The sequence below is a fragment of the Ophidiomyces ophidiicola genome, assembly GCF_022830035.1.
Source record: "Ophidiomyces ophidiicola strain CBS 122913 chromosome Unknown scaffold_19, whole genome shotgun sequence".
NCBI lineage: Eukaryota > Fungi > Ascomycota > Eurotiomycetes > Onygenales > Onygenaceae > Ophidiomyces > Ophidiomyces ophidiicola.
The window spans coordinates 276149-303434 of NW_026054659.1; the positions used below are offsets into that span (position 1 = coordinate 276149).

At 46.3% G+C, this 27286-nt stretch overlaps 15 protein-coding genes across 15 annotated transcripts; 6 read left to right on the plus strand and 9 right to left on the minus strand.

Moving 5' to 3' along the window:
• Positions 1–522: 522 nt before the first annotated feature.
• LOZ57_004579 (uncharacterized protein) lies at positions 523–1018 on the minus strand (the record flags this gene model as incomplete). Its single annotated transcript, XM_049253620.1, has 2 exons — positions 523–852; positions 911–1018. The coding sequence occupies 2 exons, from the start codon at positions 1016–1018 to the stop codon at positions 523–525; spliced, it is 438 nt and encodes a 145-aa protein (XP_049107440.1).
• A 71-nt stretch (positions 1019–1089) lies between these two features.
• On the minus strand, positions 1090–4090 carry LOZ57_004580 (uncharacterized protein; the record flags this gene model as incomplete). The annotated part of the gene is made up of 5 exons (XM_049253621.1): positions 1090–3269; positions 3322–3514; positions 3566–3614; positions 3664–3761; positions 3812–4090. The coding sequence occupies 5 exons, from the start codon at positions 4088–4090 to the stop codon at positions 1090–1092; spliced, it is 2799 nt and encodes a 932-aa protein (XP_049107441.1).
• A 1993-nt stretch (positions 4091–6083) lies between these two features.
• TSC13 (3-oxo-5a-steroid 4- dehydrogenase) lies at positions 6084–7181 on the plus strand (the record flags this gene model as incomplete). Its single annotated transcript, XM_049253622.1, has 3 exons — positions 6084–6123; positions 6204–6419; positions 6505–7181. The coding sequence occupies 3 exons, from the start codon at positions 6084–6086 to the stop codon at positions 7179–7181; spliced, it is 933 nt and encodes a 310-aa protein (XP_049107442.1).
• Positions 7182–7663: 482 nt separating this feature from the next.
• On the minus strand, positions 7664–8763 carry MNN11 (putative alpha-1,6-mannosyltransferase mnn11; the record flags this gene model as incomplete). The annotated part of the gene is made up of 3 exons (XM_049253623.1): positions 7664–7897; positions 7959–8419; positions 8469–8763. 3 exons carry the CDS (start codon positions 8761–8763, stop codon positions 7664–7666), a joined length of 990 nt encoding a protein of 329 aa, XP_049107443.1.
• A 612-nt stretch (positions 8764–9375) lies between these two features.
• Positions 9376–10062, minus strand: LOZ57_004583 (uncharacterized protein; the record flags this gene model as incomplete). The annotated part of the gene is made up of 1 exon (XM_049253624.1): positions 9376–10062. One exon carries the CDS (start codon positions 10060–10062, stop codon positions 9376–9378), a length of 687 nt encoding a protein of 228 aa, XP_049107444.1.
• Positions 10063–10410: 348 nt separating this feature from the next.
• Positions 10411–11950, plus strand: RVB1 (RuvB ATP-dependent DNA helicase pontin; the record flags this gene model as incomplete). Its single annotated transcript, XM_049253625.1, has 4 exons — positions 10411–10554; positions 10613–10832; positions 10883–11430; positions 11486–11950. 4 exons carry the CDS (start codon positions 10411–10413, stop codon positions 11948–11950), a joined length of 1377 nt encoding a protein of 458 aa, XP_049107445.1.
• A 307-nt stretch (positions 11951–12257) lies between these two features.
• On the minus strand, positions 12258–14157 carry LOZ57_004585 (uncharacterized protein; the record flags this gene model as incomplete). The annotated part of the gene is made up of 3 exons (XM_049253626.1): positions 12258–12824; positions 12879–13651; positions 13704–14157. The coding sequence occupies 3 exons, from the start codon at positions 14155–14157 to the stop codon at positions 12258–12260; spliced, it is 1794 nt and encodes a 597-aa protein (XP_049107446.1).
• A 713-nt stretch (positions 14158–14870) lies between these two features.
• vti1 (t-SNARE VTI1) lies at positions 14871–15686 on the plus strand (the record flags this gene model as incomplete). The annotated part of the gene is made up of 3 exons (XM_049253627.1): positions 14871–15050; positions 15119–15534; positions 15599–15686. 3 exons carry the CDS (start codon positions 14871–14873, stop codon positions 15684–15686), a joined length of 684 nt encoding a protein of 227 aa, XP_049107447.1.
• A 241-nt stretch (positions 15687–15927) lies between these two features.
• On the minus strand, positions 15928–16962 carry LOZ57_004587 (uncharacterized protein; the record flags this gene model as incomplete). The annotated part of the gene is made up of 1 exon (XM_049253628.1): positions 15928–16962. One exon carries the CDS (start codon positions 16960–16962, stop codon positions 15928–15930), a length of 1035 nt encoding a protein of 344 aa, XP_049107448.1.
• A 390-nt stretch (positions 16963–17352) lies between these two features.
• Positions 17353–18169, minus strand: ISA1 (Iron-sulfur assembly protein 1; the record flags this gene model as incomplete). The annotated part of the gene is made up of 2 exons (XM_049253629.1): positions 17353–17390; positions 17452–18169. 2 exons carry the CDS (start codon positions 18167–18169, stop codon positions 17353–17355), a joined length of 756 nt encoding a protein of 251 aa, XP_049107449.1.
• Positions 18170–18975: 806 nt separating this feature from the next.
• LOZ57_004589 (uncharacterized protein) lies at positions 18976–21414 on the plus strand (the record flags this gene model as incomplete). The annotated part of the gene is made up of 8 exons (XM_049253630.1): positions 18976–19059; positions 19116–19238; positions 19300–19380; positions 19442–19595; positions 19651–19763; positions 19815–20143; positions 20195–20605; positions 20658–21414. The coding sequence occupies 8 exons, from the start codon at positions 18976–18978 to the stop codon at positions 21412–21414; spliced, it is 2052 nt and encodes a 683-aa protein (XP_049107450.1).
• Positions 21415–21785: 371 nt separating this feature from the next.
• EAF3 (Esa1p-associated factor) lies at positions 21786–23332 on the minus strand (the record flags this gene model as incomplete). Its single annotated transcript, XM_049253631.1, has 4 exons — positions 21786–22192; positions 22288–22678; positions 22749–22953; positions 23172–23332. 4 exons carry the CDS (start codon positions 23330–23332, stop codon positions 21786–21788), a joined length of 1164 nt encoding a protein of 387 aa, XP_049107451.1.
• A 658-nt stretch (positions 23333–23990) lies between these two features.
• On the plus strand, positions 23991–24581 carry LOZ57_004591 (uncharacterized protein; the record flags this gene model as incomplete). The annotated part of the gene is made up of 1 exon (XM_049253632.1): positions 23991–24581. One exon carries the CDS (start codon positions 23991–23993, stop codon positions 24579–24581), a length of 591 nt encoding a protein of 196 aa, XP_049107452.1.
• Positions 24582–24890: 309 nt separating this feature from the next.
• On the minus strand, positions 24891–25493 carry LOZ57_004592 (uncharacterized protein; the record flags this gene model as incomplete). The annotated part of the gene is made up of 1 exon (XM_049253633.1): positions 24891–25493. One exon carries the CDS (start codon positions 25491–25493, stop codon positions 24891–24893), a length of 603 nt encoding a protein of 200 aa, XP_049107453.1.
• A 658-nt stretch (positions 25494–26151) lies between these two features.
• On the plus strand, positions 26152–26715 carry LOZ57_004593 (uncharacterized protein; the record flags this gene model as incomplete). Its single annotated transcript, XM_049253634.1, has 1 exon — positions 26152–26715. One exon carries the CDS (start codon positions 26152–26154, stop codon positions 26713–26715), a length of 564 nt encoding a protein of 187 aa, XP_049107454.1.
• Positions 26716–27286: the final 571 nt, after the last annotated feature.

Below are 27286 nucleotides of genomic sequence, written 5' to 3' on the forward strand. Positions count from 1 at the left end.
ACTAGGATGAGGTTGCCCGATGATCCAGGTGCAACCCGGCAAAGTAAAAAGTGAGGTGCTCGAAGGTCAGGGAATGAGTGCAGGTCATGTCCCTAAAGCTTTCGAGGCTGCGTTCAATTGCCGTTGGAACGCGGTGTGTGGGGGGAACGCAAAAGAGAAAGCGTTGAGTGAACCAACAAACCCATAGGTCGATGTTAGGTTTGCCCGCTCAATGATGTTTTTCCAAAGCTCAACCGGGGCGGATTATCTATTTGCCGCCCTCTTGCTTTTGCCATATTATCTCACCCAGTACGAGTAAGAATCAACATGGATTATTCGTCGTCCAGGCGAGTGTCATTCTCGGTTTTGTCTTCGACAGAGATTAAAATATTTATATTGAACACATATTTATTATTGTATTACACACAAAGGTCTAAAATACTGTACAGTAGTTACACACATACACACATCATACTGTCGACGTAACCAGACACCTCCAGCGAAACAAGCAAACGCTGCAAAAATTATAGATCGAGGATTGCGCTACTCGTATGAAAGCGGGGGTAGCTCGCCATCCCACAAGACTTTCATAGTCGTCGGGAATGGAGAAAACCGACTATCATCTTCAGACATATATACCGTTATGCCACCCGGCGCAGCAATCTTTTTGAGCTCTCCTTGTGGGCCTGGAGCACGGCGCAAGTTCTCCAGTTTACCTACAACTTTCAGCATGGTGGTTAAAGCAATCTTCGACATCCCAGCGCCCAAGCACTCGTGAGGGCCCGCGCCCAAATGAATATAAGTACTGAGGTCCCGGGTAAGATCAACCTTTCCAGGCTCCGGGAAAACCTCAGGGTCTTTACTGGCCGATATCTGCCATTATTGTTAGCCATATTCACGACACTTAATTCTTCACCGTCTGACGGCTTACCAAATTGCACACAACCCTCTCTCCAGTACGCAACTTCAACTCTTTGGCATTGTCTTGAATCGTTAAGTCGGTTGCAACATCACGGTAAAGGGCAACAGTAGATCGCATTCGTGCCCCTTCTAAGAAACTAAAACTTTGTCAGTTTCAATTCTTCGTGTTTTAGAATATTTATATCCTTACTATCTCATTAGAAGGTCGTCAGCTTCTTTGGTGTTTAAGTGAGCCAGACGCCGAATCTCGGGCAGGTGTTCTGATCCCTCCTTTGAAAGATAGTAATCTAAGCACTGCGAAAAGAGTTGGGCTTGGTTCGCCACCATTCCTCCAGCTGTTGGAAGGATATTTGTCCAAACAATTTCGTCAATTGGCATTTTCGATTCGAGAAGACGTTGAATCATGTGGATACCATAGTCAGCCAAAGCTTCATTTCCATGAAGCCTATCAATAATCCCACCAATAAACCCAGTCTTTGCAATAACTTGTGTGTTCAGCATCACAAACTGGCCCAGTTTTTGAGTGGCTTCTCGTGAAAACTCCCGGAGCTTCAGACTCTGAACAGGATCTGCATCGTAGAATATGCAAGTAAAAACAAGGGCGAGAATCGCGTACAGTTCGTACTCAGTATATATTCCATGTGGCGCTTGTTCAGTCTTAAGGGGGAATAAGAAGACGTTTGCGCAGAAATGTACCTGCGCCAAATTGGCGACATCGCGTACAATATCGACTTGACTAACTTCACCAATCCGATGGGACTTCGAATGGAGGAGCTTCAGTGTAATTCGTTCGTAGAAATTTCTGATTTGGTCATGCCAGTTCTCTATATATAATGCACTCTTCATCATTTTCCGCGAGCTCTCGTTCACAGGCTCATCTCCAGAGAGCATAAAATTCGTGCCATATGGAATTTCATTGCGCCTCATTAGAAATTTGATCTTTTCGCCCCATGTGACTTTGAAATCCACTTTATTATTGAGAATCGAGGCACACGCTTTATGGGAGAAGATCATCGTTGGATGTGGGATGGCACCAGGTTTATCCCAAGAATATTTATCCGCATGGCCCAAATCAGTGAGTATTTTCTTGTTCTCAGATGGAACAACCAGCGGAAAATGCGCATAGACAGAGTCTGATTTAAAATGAGAAGGGAAGGCCCGGAGGATAAGCTTGTGGAATAAGTGGCCATTATTAACCGCTATATCGTAGTTTGCTTCTGTGAACCCCCAGTTTGTAAGGTTCTGCGGGGTGTAGTCAACGGTGTAAAATCGATCACCCCTCACAAGAGCAACGGCATCAGAAAGGATAGCCCGAGAAATAGTAAAGCTGGCACAGAGTCCACTTCCCGGTGCGAGAGCAGCTTTTCCTTCTTCAACAACGATACCAGGATAAAGCTCAACGTTATCCGGATGACCATAGAAATGTCTCAATTGGTCTGCAATCTCTGGGTCGGAGTTGATATCTTCGAAGGTCTTGTGAGGGGCAAGGTTGAAATATTTTCGAAACTCGTTGAGGCTCGAGAGATTCCAGGAGCGAGCCTGCAGAATTCCCAAAATCTCAACAGCTTTAAGAGATTTAGGCACATGCCTGCCGCCAAATGACCCAGCGCAGTCTTCAATACTATCTGCAAGAATTTTGACTAAATCATCATCATTGAAGGCTCCATTGGGCAATCGCTGAAGATTTCCGAACGTCCGTTGCTGCGGGTCAGAAGGAAGTTTGGATTCTAACTTTGAAACTGCCCGTAAGAATTCCGACATGCTGGCTTTACTTGCATCAGCTCCTTCAAAGACATCCCTAAACATATCCTGCATCCACCGATCATCGCGATCAGAAAGACAGGAGTGCCATCGGTAAACAAGATTGAATTCTACCGAAACCATATTTCCACCAGCTTCACTCACTGGCTTATGGCTCAGGAATTCCTTAATATTAGAACGAGGATCGAGGCTCCAGTCGCTTCCTGTTCTGTTGATATTGAGGATAGTACGCACGTAGTCTTTCAGGATGATATTAATATATAGTCCACAGGTAATAAGACGACCGGTTTGAAACAGATCGTTGTCGTATTTAGCATAGGCCTCCTGATTATCCTCACTGGGCTTCTGAAAACGACCATTCTCATTGATAGCGGCAAGTTTCTGCACGACTTGATTGTGAAAACGGCTGAACATGACAAGTAATACCCCAACTCCAGGAGGGAATCCAAAAATTCGTCTCTCAGAGAAGCAGTCAGGTTTCAGCTTACCATCTTTGAACGTTCGTACACTATTCTGCTCTTCCTGGTTGCAACCGTACAACGGAGACAAGTCCAGGTAAGAAGAAGTGAGATTACGAGAATGATCCTTCGGGTCCGTTCGAAAGAGATCTTTTGCCTGTTAGCGAGCTATCTTGTGCAATAGAAATATGGAAAGGCGTACCATGAATAATCAGTGCAGCAAGATAAAAAAGCATACTCGATATTTTCGTCGGATGCTCTCTAAATTCTTGCCTTGCCAAGAGACCATCGAATAATAGACCAGGGTCAGGACGGGAAACAGGCTGGATTAATTTTGGTTGCACACTCCTGGCATAGTTGGATCCTGCCTTTCCAATATGGGGCCAATAGACATTCTGTAGAAATCATTAGATCAAAATACGATACATTGGCTGTGGTAAGCATACGTTATATGAGCCATCTGCCTGTCTATATATAAACTGTCGCCCCATATACCTAGAGCCAATTAGCCACGTACAATAAAGGCGGCTTTCTCAAGACGTACGAAAGGGGAGGGTGGTTAAGATCATTCCACAGTTGAGTAAGTAATGTGTTTGTGAGAGTCATAGCATTACGCGATGTGCTAGGCAGCGAGGAGGCCAACTACCATTTATCAGAACCATTATGGTGAGAATTATTTAGTATACACATACCTGTATTAACCTTTCCATAATATAGGATTTATCATCCACCAAACCACCACCGGCGGCATTTTTTACTAGTTCGACAACGGTCCCAATATCTTTAACGTCCATATTGCCTAGGTCCTGTAGAAGGCCTGTTTGGCTGATTGTAGACCCTGGTGTTGGGGATGCATGGCCAGAATCCGGAGTTAAGGGCCGCAACGAAGCATTAGCTACTTCGCTAAGCTGTGAAAAGTATTTTCCAAAATCATCAAGGACGCTTCGGGGGTAACTTAGATCAGGCCCCATGTTTGTTGGTGACCAATTGGAAGTGCTGGTGTACAGTGCAAAATTGTAGAGTCCCTGGACTGACAAACAAGAGGATGCTTGTACTCAAGTAATACTCCCAGGGAATAAATGTTTCTAAAAGTCTAGATTAGCTAGGATGCACTTCTAACGATAGCATGTCAGTGCTAATGCAGAAACCGGATTTCTGCAGGTCCAAGCAGACAAGCATTGAGGCAAACGCAGGCTGTGCAGACGTACAGATCCACAACCAATTCTGAAAAAATGAGACTCGGGCCCAGACACAAAACAAAGCCGTGGCCGCAACAAAAAGTATATCAAGTCTTATGGCCAAAATGGCACCCCAGTGGAACGAGAAAAATGCTACTAGAATGAAGGATTGGTGGTCAAACAAGAAGGAAGCACCCGTTTATATAAACGGAGATTCGCACTGTGCATGCGGCTCCAGCTACTGAGGCTGGAAATAGACCGAGCAGGAAACTCAAAACGGCAGAACCTGCCATGAGCCAATCGAGAGCGTCTCCAGACAGGAGTTCGTAGCATCTGGGAGGAGCAGAACGAGTCATTCCCATTAGTTCGTATTCCATAGGCTGAGCCCGCATCGTCTGCCATTGATTGGCCGTGGTGGGCAAACAAAGCAGGGCCCCAGCTCGGAGTCCCCGAATTAAGCCCGGGTCGATGCCGCGCGAAAAAAAAAATTATGAGAAACGTGTGGGAATCGCATCCCGCAGGAGACGTCGTATTGCAGCCGTCGACGAGTCTTGGGTACGGGCTTGGCTGAGAATCTGCTCGCCCTTATAGGCCATGCCAGTCAGCCCTACGGACCCCAGCTCCTGTTCTCCGAGCCGACGAGGTCGTATTATTGGCGAGGAGTGCGTTCGTCTGGGTGCGCAAGGGCATTGGCCAGGTTCCCGGCCGCGGGCTGTCGACAAGCCAGCCACTGGCGGAGTCTCCGCGCGGTACGGCACCGCTGGGGCCGGAGCCAGGCGTCGTCGCAGTGCCACGGTGCGGCCTGATCCGTGCATGGCCAAATCTTTGCCAGATCCTGCGCTGATTCGCCCGTGGGGACCCAAGGCACTGTTTCGGCGTGCGTCTGCTGGCCATCAATAATAATAATAATGTCACCGGGGTCGAACCGCAAGGCGACTACTAGCCAATGCCCCAGAGAGGCCGGTCTGCATTCGCCTAGTTAGTCAACGATAGCAGCGAGCCTCAGCCTCGCCGCTGTGATCAGCCAAAACAGAACGCATGGGGCCGCCGAGGGGTAGTTATGTGTAACTACTCCGTATGCAGTAGTTAGTTAATTTACTGATTCAACGTCACCCGGCTCGGGGGGCTGCCCGGCCCTGGCACCGTAGTTAGCTGGAGCGGGCGGTCGGGCGTGGAAGCGTACTCGACAGCTATTACATACGGAGTACGGAGCACATACATACTGAGCCCTGCTGCTCGCAAGCATTTCCCTAGTTATGTACGCCGCCACCGCCCCAAAAGATGAGTCTCTGCTGTCAACCGCCGAACATGATAGCCAACCTGGGTCCCCAGTAGCGACGTGGCCTCTCCCGCTAGTCCACGCCATGGAAGGCATCCAAGGGGCCTAGGCGGCCAATGCGAGTAGGCTTAGAGCCTGGGGCGTCACGGCCACCAGGACACTCCGGAGCACGCGAGTCCACAGTCGGGCCACTTTTCTTGCCAGTCTTCCTTCGAGCTCAAGCGGCGTGCCGTGCATTGCGCTGCCTGTTCGTCCGTCCCATCGCCGAATACTGCGAGATCGTATGCGTGTAGTTAGGATATCGCTATGCATGATTTACGTAGGAGCAAGCGGATGAAGTCGCTGCGGGGGCTAAAATAAGCTTCCTCGTCGCCGCCCAAGCAGGAGCTTCCACGGCGACTCCATCAATCAAAACAACCCCAACTCTTGCGGGATCTTAGGCCGCCGACCATCAAACACCACTTACCACTGGCTGCGAGTGGCTTTAGAGCCATCTGTTAGGTTGCCATGTCTTCTCAGGAGCTGACCCTCGAAATCAAGCCCAGAGGTGCGCGCCGTCGTTACAAGTAGAAACAAAAAAAAAATTGCAATCGATATCAGGATACTGACCGGACCGATTTATCTTAGGAAAGCCAATCCGGAACCTCCCGACGAGCGTTTTAATCAACAGGGATGATTCTGGAGCGACTCTTTATAGCACAATTGCGCAGCAGGCGCAATTCTCCCTTCATCGCCTGAGAATCACCAAAGCCAGCGACGGGACCTTGGTCAAGAACAATAAAGATGTCACCATTGATTCAACTGGACTTCGTAACCGAAGCGTGGTATATGTGAAGGATCTTGGTATGTTGATTTCGCCCCTACTGTCGAACTTGTTGTTCCCATGACTTCAGCTACCCAGGCATCTAACCGCTGCTCAACACCATAGGCCCCCAGGTTGCATGGCGCACCGTTTACTTCGTTGAATATCTCGGCCCGCTGCTTATGCACCCATTCTTTCTCTATGTTCTCCATCCTTATATCTATGGGAGCGGCTCGTTCCCTCCCCCCTCGGACCTTCAACGCCTCACGTGCCTCCTATTGATCCTACATTTCCTAAAGCGTGAGATCGAAACTCTCTTCGTTCATCGCTTCAGTCTTGCGACAATGCCGGCAAGCTACATCGTCCGCAACAGTGCCCATTACTGGATTCTTGGGGGCGTCAACCTGGCCTACTGGGTATTCTCACCGACGTCTCCAACCGCAAGAGCTCACGCCAACCCGTTCTTACTCTATCCTGGCCTTGCCCTCTTTGTTTTTGGCCAACTGGCAAATCTAAACGCCCATTTAACCCTGCGAAATCTTCGCAAAGAAGGTGATACCGCCAGGAAAATTCCCTCGGGCTTCGGCTTCCGACTTGTGACATGCCCGAATTACTTGTTTGAAGTCATTGCATGGCTGGGCGTGTACCTCGTCAGCTCCCTGAGCTGGAGTGTTCTTCTTTTTATCATTGTCGGCTCTGCTACGATGATGCGATGGGCTAGCCAGAAGGAGAAGAGGTATAGGCGTGAATTCGGAGATAACTACAAGAGAAAGAGATATGTCATGCTTCCCGGACTTTGGTAATTGACCGCGAATACCGTCAGATTCTGTGTACCTACCAACTCGAGACGTACATCGAGCCTCCCTAGCAGAGTGATATTCGATGCTCATAAGCATTTTGAGCGTCAGATGTTGGAACCCTAAAAGATAGAAAGTGTCATTATTCTTACACGTATAATCAATCTGCTTTTGGATCGTTTTCATGATAGTATATTGATTGATACAGTTTGTTTGGCACTTGGATCGGCCACTGACGTAGTTGAAAAATGAAATTGAGACCAACTCCAATGGCCCAACAGACAAGAGAATCCTAAAATACATAGTACAGAAAATAAACAAAATAAAAGCTGTGTCAATCGGCATGGCCGCTAAGGCACTGGCGGATACAAGGACGCCGACTTAAAGGTAGAAAAGAGTTCATAATCTTAAGAGACATAAAACAACCCCGCCATTTGACATGTTCGTGTTAAAATAGATAGATAATAATAATAAAATGCCTTAACCCCTTAGCTATGACTGCCGGCTTTTCTTAGCCATTGCTGGAAATATGCATCCATTTCATTCTCGCATTTCAAATTCGAGCCGACTTCACAGTCTTTAAATCTAATGATGAAATCACCTTCGCGATAGACACCGTCTGGACTCGGTTTCTGTGATACTGGACTGTAAGCGTTCAATAGGCGTTGAGGAACAAGGGCGAGCTTTGCAAGGATCGTTGGATGCCATTGGACAATGTGGTCCTGTAATTCGTGTTAGCAAAATATGGAGAGAGCGAATTGATGGCCAGAGGGTAGGACGTACAAGAGCATGAATTTCAGCTTTTGCGAAGTTATAACGGCGATATAAGGGGTCAAACCAGACATCCAGAAAATACTTAGCCCATTCCCCTTGCTTGAGAACGAAGCTTCCAGTTGAAATATTCTCTCCGTCCTGCGTAATAACCAGGTCGACATCCTTGCTAGACAAATGGCTGAAAGTCTTGATGACACTGTCCGGGGGCACAACCGGAACATCTTTCATCATAAGTGAACCTAGCTTCTTCGGTTCAAGGAGATTGGACGCAATCGGCATCGTAGGCTCCATAATGAGAGAATGAGGAGAAAGGTGGAAAAAGTACGTGCTTCCAGAATACAATGCCATGGCATGGCGAAGCGCCGGAACGATCGCCCAACTCTGAGGGGCTCCCTCTAAGACGGAGGTATATTCAGACGTGCTGGCATAGAAGGTGGCATAACCTGTTGGTCCATCGACATCAGCCATTGCTCGAAGAACATGAGCCAAAGCACAGGCGCGGCTGCGAAGTAAACATACCGTGACGTTTAGCATAGTCTTCGCGATTTTGTTTGATCCGCTGGATATATTTGTCACTAAACTTCTTTTCGTCCAAGACCGTGACCAGCACAACAATTGGCCCACTCTGCACAGACACCGACGAAGAAGATCTGTCGAAGGAAAATACACGCGAGATCAAGAAAAAAACAGACAAAACCCCAAACACGATCACAGCCAGCGCCTTTAACTGTCGATATCGTAGGGCTGATGATGACGAGGGTCGGGCGTACAGGGGAGGATGCGAAGTCTTTCGCGGAGGTAAAGCGAACTGCATGGTTGTCGCAAATCTGTCCAGTGAATGTGCCCCTTTTCAATCGGCCATCGATGCGGGCGTCACACAGCCAGCACGGAAACAAGAGCTTTCTTCAAAATCTCCTGAGTGTGTGGACGAATCGCTCTTGGGCTTGTTTGGTCCATTTTTGTCTCAGCGATTAAGCTGGAGATTAAACTCAACCCCAAGACCAATGTATGATGTACTACCCACCAATAATATTGCGAGGAGTACAAGGACACTTCAGACGGCTCCAATTATGTATTACATAGTAGTTTTGGCGTCGGATCGTTTGAAACAGGTTGAGCTATCAAAATTGATAAGTCCTTGAATCTTCAGCTGCTCAATTGATGCGGCACCTCCTCTTTGATGAAGAAGCCAAGGATTATCTTGATTTACTATTCCCTGTGAGTGTTGTTTTTCTATAATACGTTACAGATAACGATGCAACAATTCTATGCTACTCGTTCTTAGTACATATGATATTGTAATATACAGCGAGCCGAAGGGTGGTTTTAGACGAATGATAGCTTTTACCGTACCCTTTCGACAAATCTCTTTCGATATTGACAGCAAATCATCTAACGACGAAAAGGTTAGTGAGCCAACAAAAGCTCAAGCCACATTGAGCTTTGGTGTCGATGACGATTCTGGCAAAGATTCTTCGACTTCTAGTTCCAATTGCTCTGTCGGTTGCTGTGCTTGGTCGTGTACGGCAGCCTTGACCTGTTGTTCCATGGTGTATCGGGAAAGAAACTGTTTAAATGTAACGGGCTTTTCTAGTCCCAACTCCTTTCGTTCTTCTTCATATCGTTTTTTCATCGCTTTCGACGTCATGACCTTCCATCGTAGACCCCAGCCAAATATGCCCAACTCCTTTATTCGCGCAGGTTTGTCACCAAGTAGATATTGATCCAAACCGCCGACCTTTCGAATAGTTCGTAAGACACGATGTTGAACTTTTATTTCTAGCCATTGCCCTAATGCCTCGCTATAAAGTTTCTCTTTATCGACATTTGGTTTCCAAATTCTTCTTGTCTTTCCCTTGTTCCTGCCTTTGGATATTTTATTTCCGAATTGGATAGTTGAGCCGCCATATAGTCCACTATCGGCTTGTTTAAAAGTCCGCCTTGGTCCGTAAGGGTAAGGAGGTATATAAGAAGGAAGCTGCCTAGTAGTCTGAGCGGGAAGCGTTGAAGAAAAGTTTCGTTTTGAGGTGAGGGAGAGGCTGTGGAAGGCGGAAGAGAGATTAGATAAGGGAAACACGACCGATTTGGCCGAGGCTGCCGTTGCAGTAATCATTCTGAGCTATAAAGAGGGCATTGCGGGCTGTCAAAAAATATGAGCTTGTTTGTCAGGTCATGGCGAGTCTGTGTTGGTTCTCGAATTGGAAGATTCATTTGCTGGCCCGATTTGGACTAGCCGCGAACATTCAACATCCGGCGCGCCTGTGCGTGGCATCCAATCAGCGCTCGTCCGCAGGAAGCACCTGAATCTTGAAAAAGAACCCAAAGCACTATTTCTTGAGCATCTGTTTATAAATTCATTTGTGCTGATTGAAAATACGGCAAAAGATCCGAACTTATTGTGGAAATATAAGAAGTAGTTGCTAAACCTTGGACCTACACTCCGCAATAGAAGCAGCCCACGATGGTTCAAATCAGTGAGGTCAAAGGCAACTCGCGAGAAAATAGAACAGCAGCGCATACGCATATCAAAGGGTTAGGTCTGCGCCCAGATGGCACCGCTGAACCTTCTAGTAGTGGCTTCGTCGGCCAGGTTTCTGCCAGAGAAGTAAGTCCGTGGGTCTCTGCACTTCTAAGAAGCTACTACTAATTGGTTTGTCCGATAGGCATGCGGCGTGGTGGTCGACTTAATAAAATCGAAGAAGATGGCTGGACGCGCAGTACTACTTGCTGGAGGCCCCGGGACCGGTAAAACTGCTTTGGCACTGGCTATATCACAAGAATTGGGAACAAAAGTGCCGTTCTGTCCGATTGTTGGCAGTGAAGTATTTTCAGCAGAGGTAAAAAAGACGGAAGCCCTCATGGAAAACTTCCGTCGAGCGATTGGTGTGTTTTATCAATGAAACTTAATATTGCTGGATTCTGACTGTCACAAGGCTTGCGTGTTCGTGAGACGAAGGAAGTTTACGAAGGCGAAGTAACAGAGCTCACGCCCGAAGAGGCAGAAAACCCTCTGGGTAGCTACGGGCGAACGATAAGCCATCTAATCATTGGACTGAAATCAGCGCGCGGCACCAAGAAATTGCGACTAGACCCTAGCATATACGAAGCCATTCAGAAAGAAAAGGTTGTTGTTGGAGACGTCATTTACATTGAAGCTAATACCGGCGCTTGTAAACGGGTTGGACGCTCAGACGCATATGCAACCGAGTTTGATCTGGAGGCAGAAGAATACGTTCCGGTACCTAAAGGCGAAGTTCATAAGAAAAAAGAAATCGTTCAAGATGTCACCCTACACGACCTGGATGTTGCCAACGCCAGACCACAGGGCGGTCAGGATATAATGAGCATGATGGGCCAACTCATGAAGCAAAAAAAGACAGAGATCACTGATAAACTCCGACAAGAAATCAATAAGGTTGTCAACCGCTACATCGACCAAGGTGTCGCGGAACTAGTGCCAGGCGTCTTATTCATTGATGAAGTGTGTTTTTATTTTCCCCCCAGTCTTTAACCCTTGACTCTAATGGTTTAAATAGGTCCACATGCTCGATATTGAGTGTTTCACGTACCTTAACCGCGCCCTCGAATCCACCATTTCCCCTATTGTCATTCTCGCTTCCAACCGCGGCCGGACAGTTGTGCGCGGCACCGGTGATATCGTTGCTGCTCATGGCATTCCTCCTGACCTTCTCGCCCGCCTTCTCATTGTCCCCACTCACCCCTACAACCCCGAAGAAATCAAGACCATTGTTCGCCTTCGTGCGAAGACAGAAGGTCTACAAATCACAGATGGGGCGCTGCAAAAGGTAGCTACACACGGTGCGAAGGTAAGTTTGCGGTATGCGTTGCAGCTATTAACACCAGCAAGTATACTTGCGCGAGTGAATGGACACCCTGGAGGAATCGAGGAGGCAGATGTTGCGGAATGTGAAGATCTGTTCATTGATGCTAAGCGGAGTGCAGATATTGTTTCAAGTGAAAAAGGGGGGTTTATCTCCTAATTCGACATTCCTACTAGAAAAGATAATGTGACCCACAGCTGTCTCCGTTACATAAAATTTAATCACTGAGCTTGCCCGTGGGCTTACTTCGTATATTACTTGTGGCCTCCAATCTCAAGTTTGATTGAGTATATCGATAATTAAGAATATATGAAACGCAAGAAGTGAGTGGCGTGCCCAATGTCCAATACAAATATACCTGTCACCAAACATTAAAACAAAAAGCATAATTCAGCGAGGGTTGTCCTTGTATGGATCCTTCCCCAGAAAAGGAGAAATCAAAGGTCATTCGTGCTTGAGAATGCATTCAAACGTAGGGTAGAAACGTGGGCATAAAGGCCATTCCCGCGCCAAAAGATGTTAATAATGAATTTACGCCAGCAACAATAGACTTCCAGATCCATATAAGCATTCCCAGCAAGTATAAAAATGCTCGTAAGGAGAGTTCACCAACAGTGCGTGGAGGGGCAGAAGGGTATGTCACTGAAGAATCCGTGAAGTCAAATGAGAGTTTAGCATCAAAATATCTTGTTGCAAGCCAGAAAGCACTGCGAACGCTGTCCTCATGTAATCCATAGCCGTCCCACGACCCACAAAACATGAGGTGTCGATTTGTCACGTTTTGTATGTTAGCTAGATGCTGACGAGCATTCAAGGAGCGGGCGTTGATTACAGGCCGACTGTAAGTCCATTCAGCTACCGTTGCTTTCAGGGCGGGACGAATCATAGGGTTAAGAGTGACATATAGGGGGCTTGTTGCGCAAGTCCTGTCATTAAACGCGTTCAGACGATAAGTTATGCAGGGCATTTGAGGCACGTCATCCCCAAACATAGCCCAGTTGATGTACGATGATACTTGTCCATTAGGTACAAGCTAGGGAGCAGATTAGCTCTCAGGGCTGGTACAGTAACGACGGTGAGGACCTACTCTATTGTCTGAATGCAGCCAAGCATGAACACGCGTGCTTTGGAAATTGCCTAGAATTTCCCGCTCCCCGTCAGTTACTTCATCGCCTAAGAGACGAAGAGCTTCCTCAGGTGGGACCGCGAATATAATGTAGTCATAAAAGAGCATTCTATCCCCGGATAACGTAAGGTGAAGCAAGCGATGACCTTTGTCAGGGCGGACAACAACTGACTCGACCCTGGAATTCATATGAATAGTCTTATTATTCTTCTGGGCAAGAATGCGTCTTTTGAGGCGCTCAGCGGCATCGCCGTCGGGTCTCAGAATCTTTATGGTTGGGGAAATACCGAAGACTCCTGCGGTCCATAAAAAGGCCACGAATCGCTGAATGGGAAGCTCACGAAGATCCCCGGGAGACTCAATATTCCACACGATCTGGGCTAAGGGAAAAAGATACTTTGACATGAAATTTTCCGAGTAACCGGCATCGTCAAGATAGCGACCGACAGTCCACTGGATGCAAATTCCGCCCTCAATAAGCGTCCGGTAATTGTCCTCAGGCCCACGTCTTCTCGTACCTAAGAGGTCCATCGAAAACAAGTGGAACTTCCAGATCTCATAATACAACTTCCATGTACTCGGCTCCAGCCAAGTCTTCCAACTGGTAGTATTCATGCGATGAGACAAATATTCAATACGGCAATGTTGTATATTACGTTCCTTTGAAACAGTAAAGTTGAAGGGAGTTGAGATAAAAGGTATCTTCAAGTACTGGCACAATTTCATCAAATTCGCTGTGATCGTTAACTTACTTTAGAACAGCGATAGGAAGAAGTAATTACTCACGCGAAGTGTGAGCGAAGCAGTTAAGAAAAGACCTATCTATTTTCACGTCATTTGGAGGCATGCCTCCCAAGATTGGCTTGGTGAGACTCGCAAAGTCGTCAGTGGCCTCGAAGAGATCGACATGGTACCTGGTTTTTCGCAACGCCCAGTAGGCGGCAAAGCCGGACATGCCACCTCCAACAATAGCGATTTTTTTAACCTCCTCCTTATCTTCACTTCCTGGCATACCCCACTGCGACATAGGCGATAATGGACTGGGATTAGATTCCATTTCTCGTACGCGGGGTGAAAAGGGATTGTTAGGACTATATTTGTGAAGTGGGTTCTCGTCAAGAGGCCCATTTTCAATGTGCTTAAGCTCTACATCAGTAGATACGCAAGCTGGAACATATTTTGACAATGTGGCTTTCACTATGGGGGTTTCATTTTTCGGAGTACCTTGACTGGAAGCCATAGTTAATGGCATTCGAGGAAATTTGGAAAATAACCGTAAAAATAAGTATAATCTTGATTAATTATAAATATAACATGGATTTGTATTAATAGAACGAGGCATAAAATCATCAGCAGAAGGTGGAAGACTTCCTTTAAGAATGCCTCCATGCGCTGGGAGCGCTTTCCACACATATATGTATAAGAAAGAAAGAGCAACTGGAGTACAACTGCACTCCAGCAGGAGCAAAAAAATGATGAGAGACATGACAGTGGTGTTCAGGAGCAGAAATACAGACTGACGGCCGCTCCACGAAGTTCGCAGCCGAAGTACACCATAGATGGACTGGCTGAGTCGATTTGAGATCAGGAAGAGAAGATTAGTTACTAGTTGTCATGTATTATTACGGGACTCCTAGGGATTAACAAAGAAACTAGTACAAGTCTACGGAGTACGGAGTACTCCAGCCCCAACCAGGTACTCCGTAGTTAGTTAACCCTCATAGGGAGTATGTAGCAACTCTCAGTTTCAATGCTGTCACCCATCAACTACTAAATCCGATAAAGCATTATCCCGCCATAATAAATATCAGCTTCCTCTCTCCTGAAACCTGGAATCCGACCTCCCCTTTCTCTCGTGAAATTATAGATCTACTCTGTGCTTCCCTTTCGCTGCTGCCTCCGCCTTGTGATCCTTGCGTTAGGTATCCCATCGTACCATTCTATTCGCTCACTATGTCCAATCCTTTAGACACAGATGCCGGGTCTGAACTATTCAGTAGCTATGAAGCCGAACTGAAACTCGTGCAAGCGGATCTCAATCAGAAGCTGGACCAGATCGCGGAAGCTGCAGGAGAAGAGAGAAAGTCGGCGATCCGACAGGCCGAAAGGGCTCTTGATGAAGCAAACGAACTGGTATGAGGAATATAGTGAATCACTTCTATGCTAGAGAACTGTATTAATATGTGCCTAACACTATGCAGCTGGATCAAATGCGGATAGAGAAAGAAAACATTCCTTCTGTAAGCCGTTCGAAAATCAACGCCCGCTTCCGCAATTTCCTCAGCGATATCGACGAAGTAAAGCGGAAACTCAAATCATTATCCGACGATCGAAAGGCTCTTTTTGGTGATCGATATAGGGATGAACCCGAGAGCGTTCAGGACCAACATCTGGCCCAAAGACAACAGCTTCTCGCAGGCACGGAACGCTTGGGCCGTAGCTCTGCACGTCTGCAGGAGAGCCGGAGAATAGCACTTGAGACAGAAGATATTGGTCGAAATACCCTTGCAGATCTTCATACGCAGCGTGAAACGATCGAACATACCCGTGCTGGGTTGCTGGAAAGCGAGGGATATGTTGACAGGAGTGTAAAGACACTGCGAGGGATGGCTCGTAGGTAGTACTACCCTTGCAAAATATTACTCTTATATTCTCTCTTCCGATACTAACATGTGTCCTAGGATGGCTACGAATCGGATAATCACTATCGCAATTATCACTGTCCTAGTTCTTCTGATTATTGCAGTTGTTTACAGCAAATTCCATTGAAATCCGGTCAAATGGCGTTATTGGGGATTATGGAGAGTCTCTTATGAGAAACCATATGTAACGGGTTTTTTATGATTTGTATTAAATTCGTCTGTTTTTTTTCATTTATTTTCCGTTGATCGAGAAGATTCACTGTATATAATGCTGTAAAGCCAGATTTTTTGATCGGTCTTGCCGGGGTATCATAGCACATATAACTACACCAAATACAAACACCTCCCAATACCATATCAAGATAAAGTCAGTTCAGCCACTTCACAACACCGAGCCCGAAATTCATCACAACCCCTACAAACACTGCTAGCCCCTTCCGCCAACTCCATACCCCCTCTTCACGCAGCAGCCACAAGCCGCATCCCACAGGCCAGAAGAAGCCCATCATCGATCCCCACAGCATGTCATCCAGCACTCCAGTTCCATCACTGCTTAAGTTACCAAAGGCACCACCCCCGACGATACCGCCACCATCCCCACCACCTGGCAGAGCCTCCGTAGATCCCTCGTCCATCCAGCGGTCTTCCAGGCGCCGAAGCTCCTCGCCCGACGGCATTGTATCCGGGGTGTGTGTTAGGGATTGCAAGGCCAGGAACTGAGAGCGGAGAGTAGATACTTCAGCAGCCGTGAAGCCAGCGGAGATCAAACGGTCAAACCCACGGGGGGCCGGGGTTGTGGTACTGGAGTCATTTTGCGCCTGAGGGGAATCCTGACGCCCGGCAAGAGTTGAATGGTCCGGTTCAGCATTTGAGTCTTCTTCGGAGACTGTAGAAAATATGTGCGATTCTTGCGCCTCGTTGGCTAATTCCTCCTCGGACAAAACAATTTCACCAATCGAACAGTGGATATACACCCGCTTCGACAATTCATCGTCGTTCCCCCGAATTGGTTTCTTTCCCTTCACATCTACAGGGTCTAGCTCCAGTCGTAAGCTGACGCCCAGTCCCACGCCATCTATAAGAGCTCGTCCCGCATAGATCAACCGTAGCTTCCTTTTAGCCAAATCTTTGGGTAGTTTTTCCCGGATCAGCTGTCTTAAGCCAGCGGAGGTCGTGGTTGACGGATGTGAGACTTCCAAGAGGATATCTGGGACTGACGCGGAGAATCTTATGGTTACAAAGATGTCTGGCTCCGTAGTGAGAGGCTGAAATTCGTCGTGGTATTCCATGCTGTTGATTCTATGAGCTACGAGAGCCCTTTGACCATCTCTGGGCTGTTTTAAGGTTCCCGAGGCTAGGTGCGGCCATGGTGACGGTTTCCGCCGGTATTTTCCACGTGACATAGGACAAAAGCGCGTGGCATCCTACCCAGTGTCTATGAAATAATTGAAAAGCGAACAGTAATGACGGATCGGGGAGTAGCAATCCTAATCTAAGAGCTCATTCTTCTTGCGAATAGCACATATGGAACCACAAGTATTATAGTAGGGTTCTGAGTATCTAGAGCACCAAAGACAGGGATGTTGTATCATCGATTCAATGTATATTAGATGGGACACAACGAGGAGCAAGTTATTTCGTTCTTAAAGCCCGAAAAAAAGACATTATTCTAATGCTATCACTTCAAGGATCATGAGAATTCCGAGTTCTTTTCCCGCAATGCAGATATATGTGGACTACGCTTACTCCGTACTGAACGCCATTCCAAACAATACGTTAGAATCAAAAGCCCGTCAAACCATGAAAGATTCGCCGCAACCGCATTCATCCTCTATCGAAAGAGTATTAGTTTTTCTGTCCGCAAATAGGAAATGGTGGTGGGGTTCACTTACTGATATTTGGGTTTTTGAACACAAAGCGACTCGCCAATTTATCTTCCTGCCAGTCCATCTCACTTCCAATTATGCTAAACAGAGCTTTGCTGTCCACTAAAACTTTAATTCCATCCTGTTCCACGACTTCATCAAAAGGCGCTGGCTTTTCGACGTATTCTAAGTTATACGACAATCCGGAGCAGCCTCGGTTTCTTACGCCGACTCGGATCAACTTCGGGTTTGGCTGTGAAAGAAGAGTCCGCAGTTGATCAACAGCAGCGGGCGTGAGGGTCATGGCGGCTTTGCGGGGACGTAGTTTGGTTTTCCGCGACTTCGTTGTACCTTGTGTCGAAGGTGGGGTTGAAGGGGCAGTTGAATTTGGTGTCAGAGCAGGCCATGATTTCTGCGCCTCGCCTTCTGGCAGACTGTAGCTGGTGAAACGGTCGGCAGTGCTTGCTTTTGATGAATCGGAGGGTAGTTCGTTGGCTTCGAGGCCTGGAATGGCTTTGGAGATGGAAGTATCTGGAGTTCCGGCGTTTCGAGGAGGAAAGGGCTCAGATAGGGTGTGTGGAGTGTAGGCTGACGCGGTCTGGAGTTCACGCTTAGTTGATTGATATCCTTGTCTGTAAGCGGAAAAGGATCTAGTGCTTTGTGAACATGCCCGGCGGCTGGTATCGCGGAAGATGAGCCTCAGACATGATGTCACTGGATTATGAACAGCATGGGAGAGCGACATCATAGGCAAGTATGATAGCAATAACAGTATTCTTTGATCATCAAGATGCAGTCAGACACAAGCTGTAGAAGGGGTGAGCAGTAGGGGTAAGGATGGGTGAATTGTTCTTTTATTAACGCCATCGGCATTCGCACTGCGCGGAACAACAGCGCTAGAATTCACGGAAACATCTCGGCTAAAAGTGGCGCCGATCATCAGGTCTGGAGTTCCTCGCCAATCAACGTGGAGACGTTTCTACTCGTCTCGCCGGAGTGGCGCGTCTGGGCAGCCGAACGCCGCCAAGACGTGTTAGGACTGTGTCCCTGAGTCGTTTCTAGATGAATCACCAGCACTGCTGGTCAGCAGGGCGTTGCTACTGATTACCACTACGGAGTACTCTCGGCCAAAAGCTCTAAGGCTCGATCACGTTGGAAACACGGAGCGCGAGCCTGTCGCCTTTTTCCCATTATGTCTGAGCAGCAACAAGGCGAAGAGCCGCATGTCAAGACAAGCACCGGCATCCTCCAGCCAGAGCCATGATTCGTTGGCTTTGTCTTCTCAAACTAAAATACACCACCAGACAGCCGCCGTGATGACAGCTGTGATTGAAGCTGTGGCACGGTGGTGTTGATTGGCTGGCCTCGTAGTGACATAAGCAGCCCACAGTGTGTTGGTCATGTTTGCACTGCCGCCTCGCACAGCTTCAGCTTCGCGAGTAGATGACAGCTCAGCGGATATAAAATCTACTTATTGACCTCTAAGGCAATGCCCTTAGAGGCTTTACCTGGCTTCCTCTCACTCTTCCACTTTTGTCGACCGACCTAATCATGGAATCCTCCCCCTTAACCCAACAAACCCGTCCCGAAGCATTTCAGCCCAAGATAGTCCAGCTATACAACAACCTGCTCTTCGTAAGTCCAAAAGGAAATTTCACTATGTATTATGTATTTTCTAACATGTAAAGTAGAATCCCGATTATGCGGAACCCACTGAGGGCTTCTGGCGCGAGTTCTTCCTTCTGCCGCCAGAGAGGACCTCATTGGTGGAGATGCTATCTCGGATAGGTTCTGATGATATGCTACATATTCAGGTATGAGTTATCGTCTCTCCTTTTGTGAGCTACTCAGTAGATAGGTCTCTAAACTGTACAGGCCCAAACCCAGGCATTGTTTGCCCGTGCCATTCAAGAATCGACCTCTGGACGATCTCCAGTAAATGCTCACGCCCTAGAGGTACGAATGAATTCCGCCGTTTACTTTTTTAGATTGAATTTACTGAGAATCCTTCTGGCAGACGCTCTCCACTTTTCTTGGAGGAGTTCTAACTAAAAAATATACCAATCCTAGCGCAGACATCATAACAATTCTTGCTGGCCTCCACGAAGTGGATCAGATATTTTCGGACTTTGTTTCTGCAATAGATAGTATAATACGAAGCTCAGTCGACAGTATGCATTTACCTTTTTTCTATGTATCTGGATTACAGGTTTTGACATTTTGCAGTTAATTTACGCCTGAAAGCCGTGGACGCCGCGATTGCTATGACCAGCGGTACTTACAAAACTAGCCTTCTTTCTTATTTCATGCACCGGGATCTTTTTCCTTCCTTGATGAAGGTTTGCTTTAGGTTTTCTCCCTATACTTCCCACCGAATTAACAGATTGTAGCTCGTTCATGATTCTGTTACCCCTGCTCAAAATTTCCACCCGTTTTTATTGCTAGGCCTTCTTGCAAATTACAATAAATTCGAATTCCAAAACCCATACCAGTTACGCCTGGACGATTTTGTGAACGAAGCAACAATCTCAAAAATTGTCTTGAGTGTTGGCTCTACCTGCAGCATTTTACGGAACTCATACGTTGCGGTACAGGACGATCTTCCCGAAGGGTGGACCTGGAGTGGTACATTAGCATTTTTTGGCCTGAGTGCACTCGCTGGCAGGTCCAAATCACAACCCCTAAGCGCTGAAGAGAGCAAAGATCGGCTGGCCGAGCTGTAAGGCAACCCCTTAAACAAATACCTCTACAAAAAGCTAACTACATGCAGCCCTTCATCTGAAGCAGCAATACTTCTTGCTATATACGATTTTATTAATGCAAATAAGTTATTTGCTCACTGCCTTGTGTCATCAGTTTCTGAAAAGCGCTCAGAGGAGTCTCCCTTGTCAGGTTTCTTATCATTAACATCATATATGCTCCAGCACGCATATCGATCTACGCGAGTGGCTCTTTATGCTGAAATCAATTTATTTTCCCTTCGCATCTTATTGGAAGATCCCGTGCTATGTAAACATATCTGCAGCGAGGATGGCAAAAGACCTGTGAGGTTATGTCGGCAGCGCACACCTCATCTTCCAGCAGTCAATGGAGACAGGATTGTGGCCACTGTTATTCTGGATATAATGGTTGACACCATTAATCACAATCTTCGCAAAAGTCTTGACATTTATCTTTACAGGTGTGTATTTCTCATTCACATGAAATAAATCTACTAATATATGATAACACAGCCATGTTATGTCCGTAATTCTTCGCCTTCTCACATATTTATCATCTAATAAAACCCGCTTACAATACCACTGGTCTGAGTTATGGCGAAGCCTCCTTACGATAACCCGTTTCCTAACTACTTACTCCACCGATCTCTCCTCTGACCCAAACATCCATCTCTTGACGACCGATTTAGTCAATCTTCTCGCATTCTGTATCTCCGCTGGTGATACATTTCTGCCAGATCCAACCTCCTACGATGATTTGTTCTACAAAGTAGTAGAGGCAGGGCCTGTACTGACCCGTTTTCGTGACGCATACAAACGCTCATTATCACCCCCATCGAAATCCGCTAATGGCAAACCCAATACCAATACCAGTCACTATGACGCTTCAAAATCGTTAGCCACTCTCCTCAATGTTTCGACCCACTTTCATTCCCTCCTCTTTCTCCCGGAAAAGGCCAAAGAAGATTCCTCGGCCACCGATCCGAACACTCCAACAGCCCCTTCAAGCAATAGGGCAAAGAAAAAGAATCTTAGCCCCCGTGAGGTTCATAGCATTATCAAGGAAGGATACACAACTCTCAGCATCGAATCTCGGGAAAGTTTAAGTAACTGGGAGAAATGGCGGGAAGCAGATTGGAAAACACAGTTGAAAAGGATTACAAGAGCGGCGGTCGACGATTCAAGGGTTCTTGTGGTGACTCGGGGGGGGAATATACAAAATCAGGTACCAGTAAGTAATGGGAAAGACGCCAGTGTTGCGGGAAATTAAACACGGACCTCTCTTTTTCTTACTTTGACGTCAAATATTGGCTTCAAATTCTCAATTGTTTTATTTGGTCATGACTTTTATGCTTGCAATTTATGTATGTTCTGCATGGATATCTACCCTTTACTGGCATTAAAATAATTTGATAGATTTGAGACCGCAATCTCCCCATTCGCAGAGTTGATTTGACGTAAGTCACATAAACACTGTGTACACAAACCCCAGTCCGTCTAGGTAAACAAACTAGTAGTGAAACGTTTTAATGAATTTTTTATACATATTCATCAGGGTATGGGGAGAGCAGGAGCACTACTCTACAAACGACGCCAGTAATTAGCATCCTGATATTTGAGGGGCATACTAGTCAGTAGGTATCACTCAGAAGGCCCCGCTTCCTCCTCTTCTTCACCGTCTTCTTCTTCGTCTTCCTCCTCATCCTCATCCTCCTCGTCTTCCTCCTCTTCCTCTTCAACGTCCTCGCCGTCGTCCCCATTTCCGGCTTCACCTTCAAGTTTCGCCCTCCTACCAAACGTACCAGGCACTCGTGCGGCAGCTCTATCACTGAACAATCTAGCAGTAGCGGTCCCAGAATGCTCATCCGTTCGTCGATGCCTTTCTTCTATTTCCTCGACGTAGTCCCGATCCAACGGCTCGTACTTTTCAGTAAATAGCTGGTCCGAGTGTTTACTGAGCCATTGCATGAATGCTACGAGTTCTCTGCGTAGCCGATTTGTGGCTTGCGGGCTGAGGTTAGTTTGGGCGAGGAGTTCAGGTAAAACGGCTAGAGACTGTTGTTAGAATGAGAGCTCATAGCACCGCGCTGAAGAAGTCCCGGGGAGCAAGAACAAAATTCAATTCAGAAAGAAAGGTACTCACATAGCATCCTGGTTAAATGCTCCACTCCATATATATCACCCGGGCCCTTCCCTTCATAGCCGGGAGCATTTGCCTCCCATTTCTTACGTTCATTGTTGTATTGCCGTCGTTCAAGGGTATAAAGTAATATTTTTCCGAGCGTTTTGTCAAAGTATTTTCTAACTCCCTCCACCACCTCCTCCAAAACATCTCGTTCGACTTGACTGTTCCGAGTGCTGCTACTTTTCTCTTCCTCCAAGTATCGATTCAGCACCATATTGACAGGTGATTTCGCCGGTAGGGGAACTACGCTCTTATCTTTTGTAACAAATTCCCAGTCATCCACAAGGTACTCTTTAAGTCTCTCGGGCATCAGTACTCTGATACTTGGCGTTGAATTAAAATCTTCCTCCTACTCATAAAATATAAGTATAGATTCAAAAAAAAAAAAAACTATTATCCCATAATAGTATACTACGTACCTGCTCAATCTCAGTCTCTCTACCTCGTTTTTTTGATGTTCTATCTTCACTGGCACGACTAGAAGCTAAATCTGCAGCTTTTTTCTTGCCAGATTTCGTACGACTTCGCATCGCCGCCTCCACCTGCCGTCGCAGAGTGGCAGCAAGTTCTCTATTCTCTTCATTATATTTACGAAGAAGATCTTGAGACACCCAATCATCCCATCTGTAGTAAGTCCCGTGTCAGTTTGCACTAGAGATCAAAAGCATGATTGAGTCTCTGAATGAAGACTGCTTCATAGGGGTACAAGGAGACCAGTAAAAAGGTTTCTCGTAGATTTATAATAAGTGTGAGACGCACACAAAATAATTTAAGCATTTTATGTGTGATAAAAGATCCGGGACATTATAGATAAAATAAGGAAGCATTTGGGTACAACATACGTGTTCTTCCAGCCTTTGTAATGGACGCGGTATTCATAGAGGCTGTTCTTGTCCGATTCGTTTTCCGCCCTTGCATCTAGTATTTTTGCATCATATAGGATATCGTGATGAAAACACAGGACTACCTCGTCCTTATGATACATCTGTTTCTGTGGCGGCATACCAAAAACCAATAGGCTTATCTTCTGAACTGCAAAATATGTTTCCCAATGCGACGAAAATCAGAAACGCCGGCTGGCTGGAAAGGGTATCAGAATGAAATGCTGGTCCCAAAGAATAGAGCCGAAATGGCAGACCCTAGCAATACGGGATATTCGCACTCTTGGTATTAGGCCAGAAGTCTAGCAGAAATCTAGGTCATAAAGCCGTAGTTGAATCGACTGTTTTTCTCGAGTCTGCAGGAGCGAATAGAAGCTATCAATGGGCCCTCTTGTAGTAAGCAAGTTCGAATAAGCAACCAACAGTCTTTGTTCGCCAGGTTGCCACATCCAAACGCCAATCGCGAGTCTTATTTTAGACGCGACGAAAGTAAGCTGCGGTAATTAATACGGTAAATATCACGTGTCTGTCTTTGATTTGACTTTATTGGTGCGGCAGCCTGTACGGTATGGTATTCGATCACCACCTTGCACCTTGCACTTCACTCCCTGAGATTTCTCTACATCCACAGAATGTGTGGACTCAGAGCAATTGAAGAAGCATACATTAGGTGCGGCTTGCTTCTTCTTGAAAAAGGTAAATACTAGTAAAACCAGTTTGACATTTCCGTCTGAATATTCCGTCTGATCTGTTCTTGTCTTGTTACCTTTCAATATCAGCATGGCTCCATCCGAAGATTCTATTTTAACCAATTTTCTTGTTACTCCGTCACCTTTACCCGCTATTATATCTCTCGAAGAGTTTATAGAGCTTTTTCCAAAAAAACTCCGGTCTCATCCGCAAATCAAGACTCTTTATCGAGAACTACAACATGTCAGGGCTCAGGATATTGCTTTGGTCAAAGAGAATATCGAGAGAGAGATCAAAAATGGAGAGCAGCAGAAAGAAGAACTCCGCCACGCTTTTTCTAGTAAAGGCGTCCAAAGTTTGGACCCCCAGGACAAAATGGAAATCAATATGGACGTCCAGTTATTTGGCGAATCATCCGCTGGGATGCCACAAGATACCCATACTCTTGAATCTTTGACGGCTGAAATGCAAAAAGCTACGGCTGCTATGGAGAAAGAAATTGCAAATACCCAACAAGAATGCTCAGATATTATGGTAGAATTGAATAGCGTGATTAGTGATCTCAGCGATTTACGTTACGGGAAATTCAATGCACTTCCAGGTGCGAATAGCACTATTGCTGAAGACGTTGTGGCAGGATTGAAAAACTTAGACGATGCCTGCAATACGCAAGGCAAATAAATCAAAGATTGATGTAGGTTAAATATTTAGCACCCCATGCCCATTTTTCAACTTCTGCTTATCCTGTCCGCAGATGGAATTCCCAGCAAACTCTCTCTAATCTTCAGCCCACGAAAACGCCTCGCTAACCTTGCAAACTTCGAATGGCTGCCTTCACTATTCATCACCTGGACTATCTAGTTCTTTCAAATCAACAGACCATGACAATATTAAACATTTTTTCCTTGCTCAATTATGTCTCAACTATGCTTAATATTCAAATTCTCAAGTTTCCGAACGCTGCCATAAAAACATTGTTGATAAAAACGCTTATTCGACAAGACATAGCAAAAGTGCAGCCCCAATAAGTTGTGTACCGAAGCATTCGTCGACTCCTTCTAGTTCCTCACCCTCGCCGTGCTCCTGTTTTAATTTTATACCCACCCGATCGAAAAAAAATTGGTTCAATGGTTTCCTTTGCTTCCAGCTTACAGTCTCGTTGCTGGAATCCCTTGGCAGTGGCAGGAACCGACGGAATCCAGATCTATTTCGGTCGTCCCCTTCATGCTTAAATTCTTCGTATGAAGGCCACGGTGCCAAATCTCTCCCTGGAAAGGATTCCAAAGATGACCTCCAGATTGTTTCTCTGGCAAGAACCAGAGCTAGTCGATCCTCAAGCGTTTTCCCTCTTAAGACCGGGAGAATCAGTGTTTCTTCGGCTTCTATTCTTTCACTAACTTTTGCGATTTTATTTGTGACCTTTTGAAGCTGGTTCTCCTTCATGGCGACCCGATGTGCCAGCCAGTCTGCAAATATCCTAGGAGCAAATGGGGAATGAGGGGATATGTGAGTGATTTTGTCACGTATTTTGTTCCATTTATCAAACTCCTTTGTCTCGGCTGAGACCCATGACTTAGATGCGGAGTGTGACATTGTGGTTGTGCCTACTAAGAAATAGGTTGCTACGAAGTACCTCAGCTGCACGTCACACTCCACACCCAACGACTCTGGCCCAACAAAAAACAAATTATGAGTGGTAATGACCTTGGTTGTTGGTTGGTATCTTGTATTATCGTTGGGCAAATTCTGATCAAATTTGCAAACCACTGTTATGGAAGATTATTGGTTATGAGCATGGAGTCCATTGAAGAAGATGGAGAGCACTAGAAGTCATGTCAATGAAAGTGAGATTTAATAATTGCTGTAGTGAATATGTGCGTCATTGGAAAGCTACGGGAAGTATCGATAGGCTAATCATGAGGTTTTGTTCTCCTCTTCATGGATGAGCCTCATGGGATTGTGAAGAAAAATCCTAAGAGGATTAAACACAGTATTGCTGTCAACCTCAATTGCCCTTGGGGCTAAGGACTCTTTCATAGTGTTTATCACTAGGAATGAAGGGAAGACAAGATCCCAGTATATGTTGTTTTCCAGAGAAGTAAATTGTGCTAACTATGTGCCTGAATGCTGTCATGAAAAAGTTACAACTAACTACCTAAAGCACTTGAAGTTCCTTGGCGTCCCGCATTCTTGTTTCTCCGTTCCGTCTCTCCTATGAGATCCGCCTCGCCTATCTTATCAAAGCTGCAAGATGTCGATGACCTCCTTGAAGAAGATGCCTACAATTCCCCTACGCTCGATCCGCCAACATTCCAATGTGGATAATGGACCTGCAAATCCTCTACCTACTTTGCTCCAAACTCCATCCGGACTTGCGATTCTCGAGCTGCAAGGAACCATCAACCTACCAGCCAATGATCAAAAACAAAAATCTGCCCTTGATGAAGACAACATAGCTAGCCAATCACAGCTTCATACGGAGACACCAATTGGACGTCTTGTATTTCCGAGTTATGATCCGTCGAACCCTCCAAATGACACTTTCTGGATGAAGCGCGTCTACCTATATGTCGGACAACACCAACGTCTTACGGGCGAAGTAAAGAAGCTTTCGAAACCACTTGCCATTATGCAACGCTCCCAATACGACGAAAGTGCTGGTGGTAAGGATGGAAGTTCCACTAGCTCCAAAAACATAGGCAGTGCGCAACAAGTGGAAGAGCTTGGTAGAGAGGCGCTGGAAATTGCGGGGATAGTTCGGTACAAAATTTTATTTTCAGCAAGGCCCGAACCAGTCAGTGCCAATACTGGCTGATATTCTATAAAACTTTCAAGAAAAAGATCCGTCAATTCTGATACTACCTATTCTCACGCGATTAATTCTGTATGAACGCGCATAGAAGCTGGCAAAACGCGGGATATTTGCCTTTGAATCGAGTCAAATGATTTATGAACATACCGTCTAAAAATATTGAGGGAACTTTTTGGGGGTCTGGCCCCTAGCGTCACGAGCAACCCGGGTTGCGTTCAGCCTCGCGGCTGTTCCTGCGTCATTTCCAGCCATTTTTCGCAGCCAAAACTTCACGCGGTGGAGAAAATGCACTCCACGCATTCGTCACTGGCTCTTTTGCTGTAGGTTTTCCCATTACTCCGTACATGGATACGAGATCGTGGCGATCGCGTTTTCCCCCCGTGTCAGTGTTCGGCCGCCCAGTATCGATATCTCCTGAATATGCCTCACGATATGCTATTGATATTGCCTTATTCTGACCCTTAAATATTTACCTAGTGTCTACGGTAGTGCTCGTTTCTTATCCCTATATCTTCCATCCAGAATTTTTAACTCTTACTTCCTTTCGCTTTAGATCAGCACCTACACTAAGCTC